The sequence below is a fragment of the Dothidotthia symphoricarpi genome (genome assembly GCF_010015815.1).
Source record: "Dothidotthia symphoricarpi CBS 119687 unplaced genomic scaffold P153scaffold_6, whole genome shotgun sequence".
NCBI lineage: Eukaryota > Fungi > Ascomycota > Dothideomycetes > Pleosporales > Dothidotthiaceae > Dothidotthia > Dothidotthia symphoricarpi.
This window is the reverse complement of record NW_022985013.1, coordinates 669540-683875: the sequence shown is the minus strand read 5'-3', so window position 1 is coordinate 683875 and position 14336 is coordinate 669540. Positions and strand designations below refer to the sequence as shown.

General features: G+C 53.4%; 4 protein-coding genes across 4 annotated transcripts; 2 read left to right on the top strand and 2 right to left on the bottom strand.

The window, feature by feature from the left end:
- Nucleotides 1-79: 79 nt before the first annotated feature.
- P153DRAFT_394804 (uncharacterized protein) lies at nt 80-1905 on the bottom strand (the record flags this gene model as incomplete). The annotated part of the gene is made up of 1 exon (XM_033671341.1): nt 80-1905. One exon carries the CDS (start codon nt 1903-1905, stop codon nt 124-126), a length of 1782 nt encoding a protein of 593 aa, XP_033525856.1. The 3' UTR covers nt 80-123.
- Nucleotides 1906-5995: 4090 nt separating this feature from the next.
- Nucleotides 5996-7640, top strand: P153DRAFT_335800 (HMG box protein; the record flags this gene model as incomplete). Its single annotated transcript, XM_033665672.1, has 3 exons — nt 5996-6220; nt 6271-6323; nt 6380-7640. 3 exons carry the CDS (start codon nt 5996-5998, stop codon nt 7638-7640), a joined length of 1539 nt encoding a protein of 512 aa, XP_033525855.1.
- A 1030-nt stretch (nt 7641-8670) lies between these two features.
- P153DRAFT_286729 (GINS complex, Psf1 component) lies at nt 8671-9536 on the top strand (the record flags this gene model as incomplete). Its single annotated transcript, XM_033663488.1, has 3 exons — nt 8671-8697; nt 8862-9388; nt 9443-9536. The coding sequence occupies 3 exons, from the start codon at nt 8671-8673 to the stop codon at nt 9534-9536; spliced, it is 648 nt and encodes a 215-aa protein (XP_033525854.1).
- Nucleotides 9537-10260: 724 nt separating this feature from the next.
- P153DRAFT_394801 (DEAD-domain-containing protein) lies at nt 10261-14269 on the bottom strand. The gene is made up of 3 exons (XM_033671340.1): nt 13403-14269; nt 10871-13351; nt 10261-10813 (listed from the first exon to the last, which is right to left on the bottom strand). The coding sequence occupies exons 1-3, from the start codon at nt 14184-14186 to the stop codon at nt 10653-10655; spliced, it is 3426 nt and encodes a 1141-aa protein (XP_033525853.1). The 5' UTR covers nt 14187-14269; the 3' UTR covers nt 10261-10652.
- Between the last annotated feature and the right edge of the window lie 67 nt (nt 14270-14336).

The following is a 14336-nucleotide window of genomic DNA, read 5'->3' as shown; positions in this document are numbered from 1 at the left end:
GTATTTGCGGGGGTGTACCGAGAAATCTTTTTCACAGGCAAAATGGTGTTTCATGTTCCGTGCGGAAATATAAACCACTCTAAGAACTAGCTACCCGAATATCAGAAAAGCGGCACCAACACATCAACACGTTCCTCTAGGAAGTACTAATCCCACCCAAGCTCTCTTCCCAGAGCCCACCTTACCCATCCGCTTCAACTCCTCCACGTGCTTCTTGTCATCCACATCAGCCTCCCTCTCCAACCAATCCTCACCTCCCCACAGACTCCAACTGTTTAAATCCTTCACCTCCCTCCAAGAGTCCAAGTTCTGTGGATACACAGCTCCCATCGCCCACTCCACAACCTTCTCCATAACAACATCAACGCGCTTCCCATCTTCCCTAATTTGTTTCTGCTTCGCACGGAATTCTTCTATCTGCACATGCCGCTTCGCAACCGCCTCTGGCATCTGGCAACGCGGCACATATGTCTTATCTTGGGGCACACGCGTACACCAACCCGCACCCTCATCAAACTCCCCATCCCCATCTTCAGAAGACGAAGAATCGTACAAACCCGCCCCCCACCCACGATCCCATCCCTCACTTTCCCCCGCGCGCCTCTCCTCCCGCGCAACCAACCTACCAACTTCCTCCTCCAACCGCGCCCTCTCCCTCTTCGCAGCCCGGAACAAAACATCCGTCTGCTCCGCCTCGCGCTCAAGCCCACCAATCCTATCCTGCAGCACCCGCACATCCCAGTACTTCTCATCTCGCGCTTTCTCCCCGTACTCCTGGCCACGCGCTAGCATTTCTTCTCTCAAACGCGTGGCCTCGGCGTCTCGCGCTGAAATTGTCTTCTCGTGCGCAAGCCGCTGCATGTCGGCCTCGGCTTTCCAGTGTTCGATGGTGGTGCGTAGATCGGCGATGTGTTCCTTCAGGAGGATGGTTTCGTCCTGTGAGTTGTGCAGTGAGGTGGTGAGAAGGCGGTTTTTGCGCTCGAGGTCTGGTTGGTACATTTTTAAGGCGGTGGATTTAAAGGCGGAGAATTTTTCTTCTGCGGCGAGACGGAGCTGCTTTTCTTGGTGGTAGAGGGTGCGGAAGGGATCTGCGTCCGGGTCGCGGGATGAGAGTTGTGAGTTGTTGATTTGCGCATCTTGAGATTCCAGGGCGCTGTTAAAGTGTTGTATAAGGCGGGAAAGTGCGCGATGAAGAGTAATAGTGAGAGAATGGTAAGTTGGTAGCGGTGGAGAGAGAATCACAAGGGGTTCACCACCGTCGCGTGTGTTGAATTGCAGGGCCTGCGATACAGCTTCGATGGATGTGATGAGGTGGTGAAGATCCGGCTGCAGATCCTCAGATGGCTGTTGGGCCTGCCAAGTGTGTTCTCCTGTTTCGTCCCGGTCTATCACCATCTCCGGCAGTTTGCTTCGGTCGTTATGTGCCGGTTGGATTTCGCCCGCGTTTTCTCCCGTGTCAAGGGTGTTTCCTTGAACTGGTCGGAACGAGTTGCCATGCTCTGCTTCCCCGTTGGATGGTCCCGACTCATTGAACTTACCGTCGTGCTGGGTTCGGTCCGCAGATCCTTCGTTATCTATCCCCGCTGCGTACTGACTTCTGGCAGGTGGGGCAGAGAACGGTTCTATAGAACCGACTTCTGTGGGAGATTGGAGATGGTCTTGATCATGGCTTGGATCCCACGCTGGAGTTTGTCCTGAGTGTGATAGCTCCTGTTGAGATGAAGCGTCTGACGACAGCATGGGTGTGGGTTCATCATGGCTTTGTGGAATTCCAAAAACGGGTGCCGGCGTAGCAGAGGATATGGCCGATGTAGCTTTATCTCTTGATAACAGAAGCTCATTCGATGCTGGAGTCGATTCATTTGTCGCTGGCAAAGAACCATCTGATGTCGTTCTCAGAGCCATTTCTAATGTTGATTGAAATGTTGTCGAAATGGCTTGATGCACTACCTCGTCGTCGCCATTGAGTCAAACCCCCTTCATGCTTCCAATCCAGGCTTCCCTCAGGCACGACATATTCCTCGTTTGCATTCACGTTTGTCTTCGTCCCCTTACTCACCATGCCCCAAATCGGTTCAGTTGACCGTTTGAACGAAAGCACGTCCGCAACCACCACTATTGCTGGATTTCACGTTCCTCCAGTGTTATTTTCAGCACCCACGTTCCATTAATATCCCTCCCCTAGCTTCAGTCTGCGTGGTAAGAACAAAGAACATCACACTCGCCCTGACCCGAAGTATCTGACATCTACATTCCGTCTGCGAATACGGACTCTTTGTCTCGGACGATACCACGAGATCTCAGGCATCCCATGGTACGAGAACTGACCAAGATCTCGCACCGTCTTGGTCTGAGACGTAGGTTTCAAGTGAGGCTTCGAATGAGGCTTCGCCCAAGTTCTGATCGCCAACATACAAGGAGGACTATTGCGAGTACACGTGGCAGCATTCTCAAACAGGTCATGCTAAAAATGGCTACCTGATTTCATATGGCAGGCCGCTTGCGGAAGAGCCGGTGCCACTGTTGCGGTGTTGTATATTGATGGAACGAAATGCAACAGTGTGACAGCGCAAAAGGTTGACAGGCCTCCAAATTAACCACGGGTCTTGCCTTATAGTACAGACCGGGGAACATATGACCCTATTTGAGGATGACTAGTCAGTGTTATAGTGATGCGCGTGGTGCACGATGTTCTGACACTTGCTAGGTGCTTGTGCAAAGTCACTCCCACTCCCTGCGTCCAGCAAAGACGTCATTGAGTGAGGGAGCTACATGGCTTTACTCACTGTACTGAAACGCGAGAGACAGCTCGCCCCTGAATAATTCGGACCGCCAATGACCAAGAAGTGACGCAGCCCAATATCGCTGAACTATCGTCAGTAAACTCACCAAAGCGTCATCCACCTCGCCGGAACCATCGTTTGCGAGATATGATACGGTGTTACTATCACGTGTACTCAACATTCAATATCGCATACCGAGACGAAATCCCGTGCCTAAGAGCGGCACCGCGGGCAACGAACCGCATTGGAGACGGTACCATGTTGAAAAAGAACTATATCGGACCAGATCCAGGATTGCGTAACAGCATAGCTTGGCTCCCGCCTCATGGTCTCCGTGGCACTCAACAAGCTTCAAGTAGCCGAAGCGGCAGCATCTATCCAAACGACCGTTGTGCTACTGAAAAGCTCTCGTTGAAGTGTACCGGATTTCACATCCCCTCGGCCGAGCTAAGACCGTGTTGACATGGGGAAGAGCCATAGAGTTTCCATGTCGATCTCCTCGCGACGAAAGCGTGTGAATACACGTGTGTAGTCCCTTTTGTTAGGGGTAATGCCGAGTGTGGTAGAAAAACTCAGGAGTAGGGTGAGGTGCCATGTTCGCTTCACGATGTTTGACGCGGGTCGTCGCCGGGGTGGGGTATCCGCAATATGGAGTGATAAGGTTCGGCTCTAGCTTCCGTAGGAGTGCAAGTGTTATCTAAGACTCGATCTATCTACCAAGTGTTTATCGAGTAAGTCGGGTGACGCGGGTGGTAGGAGGCTGTTGAAGGCGCGGAAGGATCTGATGCTATTTCAAATCCAAATCTAAGGATAATATCACCAATGACTGCTAAGGTTTTAGACCTAAATTGTCTTAATGATGAATCGGCGATGTACTACTCTTCGTTTAAAGTTGCGCGTCATCTCGAGTTCGCAGACACTAAATCGAGTGGCGCCCGGCCCGATGAACTACGTACAAGACTCCGATCTAACTGTGGCGCGTAATGGCCCTCCATCTCCATCCTGTTTACCATATGAGGGGAATAAATCATAGGAAAGTCGTGTTATGTGTGAGTATCATTTATGACTTCGACGGAGTTTATGCAAACACTCTTCAAGAAAGCACGTCTTGTAGTTCTTCATACGGCCGTACCATAGTACCGTTGGTCCAATCTCAAGGTCCTGATTGGCTTACGAGATCCTGTTATTTGGTATACGTTCGGCATCACGACGGGCACTTGCCCGTCTGAGCGGTGCGTTGAGCGGTACGATGGGGTAGCTAGTGACCACCGCCGTATCGATTGCGACATTCCGGATGGGTGGAAATGCTTTTGGTCATCACCGAAGCAGAACAGTCCGAGGCTCACAGGCGATATATCCACATGTTCACACGGCGCTGTGAAACTGCGATGCGGAGGCCTGACGTGACACATCTGATTCTTTGACGGAAACCGTACCGCTGACAGTTCGTTTGACATCGGATAGATGTTTTTCGGTCAAAGCGTACATCTCAAACCCCACAAACCAGAATGAGCCCCTGATACATCGCCCCAAAATACCTGTAGGCGAGCAGACGACCCACCCTTATGTTCGCTTGTGGTACTTTTGGCCTTTGAGGCTCGAACCAGAACGTTGAAACACTTTTTGATTGCTATCCCAAGCCGGCGATAGTGCATCTGGGCCGGCAGGTCCAGACAGGGTCGACCCCCAGTTTTAAAGTGGATCCTCCGGAAGCAACCGAACATGCACTGCATGCGTACAGGACGCTTGCTCTGACGTCCATAAGCTGGTTCACGTAAATGGGACTAGCAGTTAGTCTACCGTGGCGGGATTCCCGAGGAGCATATACCTCAGGTGGCAAAGATCGACAGTGTAATGACTGGGAGCAGAAAAAACAAACGAAAGGCGTCCAGCTCGAGCAACTGTAGTTCGGCCAAGTTTTTTTATGCATCTGACAGGCAACGCAATGTGATGAACTCTTTTGAAATATGCTCACATCAACAGACCTTGGCTATGCTCATAGAGTAATGCCGTGGGCCAGGTTCCTGAACTATAGGATACGGAATACGGTCTTGCGTCAGCCTGCTGCGTAAAAGTAGTAGTACAGGACCCCTGCATGAGCAGTTCAGGAAGGGGCGGCTTAAACTCTGCGAGTGCAATTGGCGGAAGGAATGTGGGTCTTATTTGGGTGGAACACCTCCAAGAGTTCTCATCAATAGCAGATAATACTAGAGACTCCGTGGCCAGCCCCAACGAGTGCTAAATGCATATGTTTACGGCTTGCCATTGGGTAACCCTGTCAAGATCGACAAACAGGACGCTACTAGGCAGATGTTTCTCTGGAATGGGCGTTCAGGAGAGTGCCAGGTGTTGGTCATGGCTCCTCGACGTAGGGACGGACGGCCGTTTTCAACCGCACGGTACGGGTGACATGAGTTTTAGACTTCGGGACAACAAACGGGATATCTATCTCAAGTTTCGCATCATTTATACAAACGTGATCGCCGGTAGACTCTTGTTCCAAAAACAGCACGAATTTCCTAACTTGGCGAATTTGACAAACCATTACCAATCCGGCCAGTCTTTGTCTATCTTCAGACAGCTAGGTGAACAACACATAGGTGAGTGATCGATATCGAGACCTACAGGTCGTTACAAATATCGTCCAAGTACTGATCTTTGGACAAAGGATCACCATCCGTCAAGTTGTCTTCAAACATTGCTCAAGTTGCCCCCTCACGACAAAGAGCCGAATCAAAACATCAAAAGTTAGACAGATCAGTTGTACATGACTGGGAATTTGCATCGTCTAGTCGTTTGAAGTGATTGCTTGTATTCAGAAAATTGAAGCCGGTAAGAAGCCTTTGCGAAGTGTTATGCACAATTGCGACAGAAGCAAACGCAACAACACATCAGCACTGTCCATGTTTCGACTGACACATATGCAGAGACACACCTGGACCGGAACCACTCAGTTCAGAATATCTCCAGAAACCACGCAAGAATCAATACGGCGTCTCGTATCTGTCGCTGAGCAGGTCTCACTACTCAAGGTGGCTCGACTGATATCGATATCCGTCTTCCAGATTTCCTTGTTCATAGAGATATTGTTGTCGTCGACTTTTGTTTCGTCTTGAATTGTTGAGTATCGCGCATTGTCGCGCCGCCTTTATCCGCCGTTTTCACCATCATCGTCATTCTGCGATCATCAAACGTCAAGACTGCCCATCATGATGAGGAGTGACACCCTCTTCCAACAACACCCTCCAACTCCACCTACCGGTGTAGAAGGTCAATCTGGGTTGCAGCATCTTTCCCAATATAACGCTGGGCCTAGGTATTCTTTCGACTCTGTAGGTTACAGTTCTCCAGGGGTGAGAGTGCACGAAGGGATCCCTTCGTATGCGTCACGTGCAGACAGCCACCAAGGAGAGGAATTTGGGTTAGGAATCCACTATGTAAGAGCGCATGTGTCCTCGTGCCGACAGAAATGCTGACCAAAACACAGGAGGGTTATGGTCCTGCGACAGAATACTTCAATAACGGGCAGTACAATGGCATGTCGGCAAGTAGACCTTTCGATGCACTCTTTAACAGTGCACTAACAGAACACAGAGCAGTCATACTATGTTTGCGCCGCTTACGCCAAGGTCTGCTACCGAAGATGATGCGGGCACAAGAAGAACGCGCAGTAGGCGCGCAACAGTACCTTTAAGATCTCCCCAGAGAAAAGCTGCAAGCCCCCGACCTAAAGCGACGCCAAAAACCAGGAAAACAAAGGCAACAAAAAGTGACAAGGCAAAGACACCCAAGTTGACTGCGCCTCTCAGTATCTTGACGAGAGAGTTGCACCATATTCCAGTCAAGGACATGGAAGGATGGGTGAACAGACCAGCCGATGTCAGGCGAAGGGAAGTCGAGAAGCGAAACGGATACATTACGAGACCCATGAATTCTTTCATGCTATATCGGTCGGCATATGCTGAGAGAGCCAAGTCATGGTGTCTGCAGAACAATCACCAGATCGTATCGTCGGTCGCTGGAGAGAGCTGGCCCTTGGAACCACAAGAAGTACGAGACATGTTCAACAATTTCGCAAAGACCGAAAGGTTGAACCACCACAGCGCACATCCAACATACAAATTTTCGCCCAGCAAGGCAGCAGCCCCACCCCGGAAGCGGAAGAGTGAATGGTCGGATGACGATGAGCCCAGCGATCTTGACGATGGGGAATGGGCTCCCGGCAGTGGCAGGTCTCGTTTCAGACACGCAAGACGGTTTGACCAGTCGATCAGTTACCCTACAAATGGCGTAAACGTAGGGTTTTTTGAACAGTCGTTTGGGCCCAACAGTCATGGCATGAATAGGTCGTCATGGGACATGACAAATGAAGGAAGGCCAATGCCCCTACCAATACAGACCGATGTGTACGGTCAATACTTACAGACCTCTGCCTACCCAAGCCTCAACATAAACCAGAACTTTTCGGAAGATTCTCACATGAGAAGAGTGAGCTCACTGGTCTCCCCTACACAGTTCTCATCCAACCAAGGGCTGTTGGGTCTGCCAGGAGGCAATGCCAATGACTTGCTGCAACCAATGGGTACGTCTTTCGAAGAAGGACAAATGGACCCAATACTCCTGACTTATGACGTTGGAAACCTTGCCGACATCAACTCGGGAGCAGTCCAACACCACGGCTGGCGAGCCGGCTATGCGAACATGTTCGACGAGAAGCTTGAGCAACGAAGCTTCGACAACTTGTTAGATCTGACGCCAACTCGAAGCGAGTTCCCCTCTGGCTGCTGGCAGTCAGATCCAGCCATGGTGTCGCTGGAGCAAGAGTCGGAGTTTGACAAGTGGATGGGTGAACGTTAGCCTGGTCGCAAGCTGGGTGAAGTGGTTTGAGGTGATTTTCATCATTGACGTCGTCGCTCTTTCAGCATCATCAGCGTTCATAGCGATATGATATACAAAGCATATTTCCAACATGTAACGAAGCTTTTCTTCTGATTGCATTCGTGGTAACATCATGCAAGGCGTTGGCCGGAACGAAATCTAAGATTTCGAGTTGCATTTACAAGCGTTCCTTTTGCATTACATAGAGAGCATAGCAGTTGCAAAACAATATATCTTTCCATCATATTGACCTGCCTTGAGTGATGTCGCTGAAGTGATCAATGAGGCTTTTGGAAATCATACTTCAAGTTATTTCTTTTAATAATCTTGAGTGTCTTCAAACTTATTATAGATATAGATAGATGCAATACAGTCTAAACCCAGCTCTTGTACATACGGTAGCTATGAGTAATAGTACCATAAAAAGTGATAGTACCATAAAAAGTGATAGTACCATTAAAAGTGGTAGTACCATTAAAAGCAACAGAGAAGCGCAGCTCATCAAACATCTCCTGAGGACCGACCACTTAATGTACTGATGCGAGCACGCCTTTTCAAGCGTCCAGGCAGCCGCTGCTAGAAGTTTGGTTCTTCAAGTTTGGATTCATGAAAATTCTTCGGTCGACGGGTAATACCCCACACATGGTGCTCCAACCTATACTCACCCGGAGAAAAGAAGAAAACCCTGAAGTTAGTGAACGTGGTATGAAAGAGTGCGAGCATATACGCGTTAAGTTGAGGGGATGGAGTTGGTTCTCGAAAGGCTTGGCGCCCCACCCTCTTCAACGTTACGCGACGCGCCTGCCTTTTGAGGGGGAGGGGTCAGCATTAAGCAAACATTACCTTTACACGAGTACAATCCTTTCGTCTGAGTATTTTCCTGGAAGTCACTCTAGTTTAGCCTATCCACAAACACAGAAAGAGCGGGAACATTGTCAATTGAGACTTGCGACGTCAACACAGCACAGCGTTCAAACAACCAATAGCCAGAGCTATTCACACCATCATCATGTACGGCGAAACAGCCAACAAGCTCGTGAGTACTCCATACACCTCTCCAAACAATGCCTAATCCCACACCTTCCTCAATCCTCCGCACTACTCTCCCTATCCGTCCCATACCACCACTCTCCCAACCTTACCTCTTGCTCCCCACACGCCCTACACGCTCTACACGCCGCACTAACGACACCCCCGCAGGTCCAAAACGCCAAACGCACCCTCGCCCTCCCCCACCTACCCCCCTACGCCACCGAGCTAATCCGCTCCACGATCCGCGAAGTCCGCGACCTCGACCGCGACGTATCCTCGCTTCTCTCCCCCTTCAGCGGATCTTTCAACCCGTCCTCCGAGCCCGCCACCGCCTGCGCCCTGCTCGTTAACCACCTGTGCATGCGGCGCAACAAGCGGTGTCTTCTGGCGTACCACCGCGTGCGGAGCGATAAGCTGGAGGAGTACTGCTGGGAGGGGGTAGATGTGCTGGAGCAAGGGGGCAAGAGCGGGGGCGGGGAGAGTAAAGGCGGAGAAGGTGGGCTGAGGGGCGGCAGCGATGAGAGTAGTCTCAGCCCCGAGGAGGAGGAATATGTCAGGCAGTATAGCGATTTGCTGGCCGCGTATAAGGGGCAGTGGACGGATGTGGATCTTACGGGGAGCTTGGATCCGCCTAAGGATCTTTTTATCGATGTTAGAGTGCTGAGGGATGCGGGGGAGATTCAGACGGAGTATGGGTATGTATATGATATAGTCTGTGTTGTGCTTGTAACGCTGATGATGAGGTGTAGGTCTATCACTCTGACGAAGAACAGCCAGTTCTACGTCAGGCAGGGCGACGTGGAACGTCTGATTGCGCAGGGCTATCTCCAGCGACTGAGTTGAGCTGGGGGGAGTGGAGGTGAACTCATAATCGACTACGCCACGGACGACTTCCTCCTCATCCTCCCTTCCCAGACCGCGCGCGCAAGCCCGTATTCCCACATGACCGAGAACCCACACCTCGCATTCCACTCCCTCCATCATGAAACACGAGACACACGCCCAGACATGCATGTCCGTTCCCGCATACCTGCGTTTCAGCCGCATATCATCAGATAGACAGACGGACGGACGGATAAACGCCACTTGTTTCGTTTCATGTCACGTACTGGTGTGTCTAAATTGGTCTTCGGCGGAAGAGCCGCGCTGCCGGAAGCGGCGGAGGACGTGACGTGGGGACCGCCACTGGGGATAGTGACGGGGGGAGAAAGGAATGCGCACTACGTGGAGGGGGGTGGATGGCGTGTTTGATCTGTGGGAGAAGTGTAGAAGTTTTGGGGGGTGCGGGATGTGTGGTTGTGGCTGTTTGTTGAAGGGAGATGGGATGAGATGGTGTGCATGCACGTGAGTGACGAAGTAAGCGTTAGACAAAAAAAAAAGAGTCACGTCAAGAAAGACACAAGCAAAGCAAAGCAAGTAGAGAACTCGATATATTATCTGTCTAAGCACAGAGTAGGTAATAGTAGTAGTGGTAGTAACTACGTGTGTGTGAATGGGCTAATATACAAGCATCAATCCCCTTCCTTTCCGTTCCATCCATCCGTGCGATCGAGAGTCGCCATTTTTTGCGCATATGTTTCGAGTGGTAGACATCCGGATTGACCTGCGAAGAGGGGGCGTGTAAATCGAAGAAATCATCGACGAGATAGATATAGAGAGAGAGAGAGCTCGGGTGATTACTCACATGTACATGGCGTGGGTACACTTCCTTCGAAAGCGAGTTCTCGTCCCCCCCTCCCCCCCGTCCCCCGTTCAGATGCATATTTTTCTTTGGCTCCATTCATTCCGTTCCATTCCATTCCATGCCATCCCAGAATATGCACACCATCATCCCCACGGCTTGGATATGGAGATCGAGAGAAATGCAAAAAAGGCAAGAAAAAAGAGAACAAACAGCTGGCTACTGTTGTTCTCTGCACACACACACATGCACACACATACCTCGAAGAGAAACCCGTCTCAGACAACGCTGTATTTGCCCGTCGGACCACGAGTCGTCGACGCCTCCTCGGCCGCAATAGTTCCCTCGCGCAAGAGACGAGTGAGATCCTGCATAGCCTGTGTGACGACATTCTCGGTATCGCCCTCGACGAGGATGTACAGTTTGGGCAGATCGGTTTCTGTTATTCTGTTAGCTTGGGTGTCGCATGTCGATGTCGAGTTGGGGGTGTACTGACCTCCTGGTTCCTTGCCGGGGGCGTAGAAGACGCCCTTGCTTGTGATGGAGACACCAGTCGACTCGAGGATCTTCGCGACGTTTGTGCGGTTGGTGACGGCCCATCGCGCCTTCTGCGGGAAGTCGTTGATCTCGATGGTTGAATGGTATAGACCCGCGTCGGGGCCCTTGTTGTCGATCGGCTGTCCGGCGTGGATCATGCCCTTTTTGCTAAGACGGCCGTCGACCTTCATGGCAGCCGCCATTGCCTTTTCCCTGGGCGTCATAGGCTTGCCGGATGCGCTGGCTTCGGGGCGCTCAGTCTTGCTGACGACGACCTTGCTGTTGAGGATCTTCATCCAGGAGGGTTGGTCTTCGGTCTCGGCTGCAGCTCCGTTAGCCGCCTTTTCGATACCAGGGCCGGCGACCTCGGGCTTCTTGAGGGCCGGCAGCTCAGGCTCCTCGTCGCTCTCGTCATCGTCGCCCATTTTGTGGGCGCGCTTCTCGCGCTTCTTCTCCAAGGCACGTGCAGCGTCAAGCTTGTCGAGACCTTTGCCACCGAAGCCAGTGTACCATTTCTCCTCGCCCGACTTGACCTTCTCGTGGAAAGTGTCGACCATCTTCTGTAGATCGTCAGATACATCGTGCCCGCTCTCCTTCAAGGCTTTGGCGATGTGAACAGCAAACCGCTCTTGGCCTGGGTTCTCGATCAGTGTGATCGCAGTGCCCTTGTTGCCTGCTCGTCCCGTGCGTCCGCATCGGTGAACGTAGTCCTCCAGATGTGTCGGGCAGTCAAAATTCAAGACCATGGCTAGGCCTGGTACGTCCAAGCCACGAGCTGCAACAGAAGTAGCGATGAGAACAGAAAGGATACCTTGCCTGAAGTCGTTGATAGCTTCGTTACGATCAGTCTGGTCTTTAGCTCCGTGGATAGTGTTGACAGAGTAATACTTGGCTTTGAAGAGCTTGGAGAGGAGATCTTCCGCTGTTTCTTGACGCTCTGTAAATATGAGTACTTGCGCGTTCTCATCATCAGCGAAAAGTTGACCAAGATGCAGCAGAGTGTTAGAGATCTTCTTCTCATACGAGGGTAGCACGAGGGAGATGATTTGGGTAATTTCAGGAGCAACCTTGCTTCGACCGCCAATGATGACTTCTGCCGGCTTGTTGAGCGCCTTTCGGGCAAGCGCAGCCATGTTCTTTGGAAAAGTTGCAGAAAACAGGATGGTCTGACGATCAGGGCGAACGTTTGCGAGAATCTTCATGACTTGCGGCTCAAAGCCCATATCGAACATGCGGTCAGCTTCATCAAGAACAACATAGGTGATGCGTCGGAAGTTGAGAACTCGACCTGAGTTGCTTTGCAGAAGATCAATAAGACGGCCGGGCGTCGCACAGAGCAGATGGATCCCACCTCGCTTCATCATCGCGATTTGATCAGAGATGGGCTGGCCGCCATACGCGCACTTGATGGTGAGTCCTGATGCGCTGAGGAAGGGCTTAAGTTCAGCGCCGATCTGCAGGCACAGCTCTCGAGTGGGGGCTAGGATCAGTCCGATGGGGCCGTCAGCAGGCTTGAGAGGACGCTGGTCTAGAATGTGACGAATCATAGGGATACCAAAGGCGAGTGTCTTGCCGGAGCCGGTCTTGGCGACTCCGATTAGATCTGAGCCTGATTCGGCGATGGGGATCGCTTGAGACTGGATCGAGGTGGGCCGCTCGTATCGCAGCTTCGTAAAGACATCCATGGTCGCTTGCAGCAAGCCCATCTGTGCCCACTTCGTAACCGGGCGCGTCACATCATCCGGCTTGACCTTGATGCCGTCCAGCTCGTGCCTGAGGTCGGCGACCTCCTCTGGCGTCATCTGTGTGACCTCGGCTGGCTCAGTGTAGAAGTCTTTGCGAAATGGCTCGTACTCAACTTTGTCATGGTCGATTGCGGGCACTTCCTTCTTCTTCTTCCGCGACGCGTGCAGGGCGAGCAGGTCCTCTGCCTCGACCGACGTCTGCTCGGGCTCGAGGTCGTCGTTGAACATGGCCTGGCCCTGGGGGGCGCCGCGCTTTGGCTGGGCCTCGCCGAGGTCGGCCATGAAGGCATCGAGAGGGTCGACGTCGTCTTCTTCGGCGCCTGCGGATTCGTCAACGTCCATCTTGTCGGCGCTGTCGTCGGCAGCGGGGGCTTCTTCCATGCGCGAGTCCTCGTTTGCGACCTCGGCGCGGCGCTTCTCGAGCTGGGCCTGCAACTGGGCATGTGTCTCTGCGTCCTCGCTGCCGAAGTCGCTCATGGCCGCGTCGTCCTCGTCGTCCTCGTCGACGTCGAGCGAGGGCGCAGGCTCGTCGATGGGCGTGAACTCGGGGAGCGCCTGGAACTTGCGCTTGCCCGTGTCGTCCTCGTCGTCGAGCAGCGTCTTCTTGGTGGCCTCGCCTTCGGTAGCCGTCTTCGCCTTGAGGCCGAATGAGCCGATGTTGCTGTTGGCCTTGGCCGCCTGTGCAGCAGCGCGGCCTGTGTGGGTGAGCATGTGACTCGCAAGCAGGGGAAGGGAGGGGCACGTACTGGCTGCGAGGGCGGTGACGGGCTTGCCGGCGGGCTTGGCCAGCAGCGGGCGGGCGGCGGCCGACTCGTCGAGCTTGAAGGTCGACTTCTCGGGCTGCTTCTGCTTGACCTTGTCCGTGGCGCTCTTCTGCGGCGCCCGGGCCTTGGCGGCTTCTGGTTTGGTGTCGCTGGCCAGTGGTGATGCAACGGTGGCAGCAACGGCAGCAGGAGCGGGCGTCGAGGGCGCAGTCGTCGTTGGCGAGGCTACAGAGGCCGCCGGGGTGTCGCCCTTCTCCTTGGCCAGCCGCTCGGCGTTCAGCTTCTTCCACTCGGCGAGCTTCGCGGCCCGCTCTGCCTGCTTGTCCTGCTGCTGTTTCTCAGGGTCCTTGCGCTTCTCATCGCGCGCGTCACGCTTGCTGTCGGGGGCGGGCGTAGCATGCGACGAGCCCGGGCGGTATGACTGCGAGCGCCGCGACCTATCGTCGTTGTCGCGGTCGCGCCTGTAGCGGTCTCCATGGCGGTCTCGTGACCTGTCCCGGCGGCCTGGCGAACGCGAGCGGCGGCGGTGCGTGTCGCGGTCTCGGCGGTCGTCTCGACGGTCATCGCGGCGGTCGCGGCCCCCTCGGTCTCTGTCGCGGGCGCGGTCGCGGTCGTCGCGGACTCGACCCCCGCTGTAGCGGTCTGCATAGCGGTCCCTCGAGCGGTCACGGCGGGCTGGCGACCTGGAGCGGTTGCGGCGGGGTGGGGAGTAGCGACCACGGTCGCCGCGGTCGTACCTTGATGAATCAGCGTGGCGCGTTGCCATGGCGGCTCGTGGAGCAATACTATCAGGGCGCAGTGTGGCAGCGGTGCGCTCGGCGTCGTTGGCCGCGGCTCGAGATTCTTCGCCGTCGCGTGTCTGGGCGACGTCAAAGGCGGAGGAGCGACTTTGTAGCCTGCATGACGCTAGTCGTCT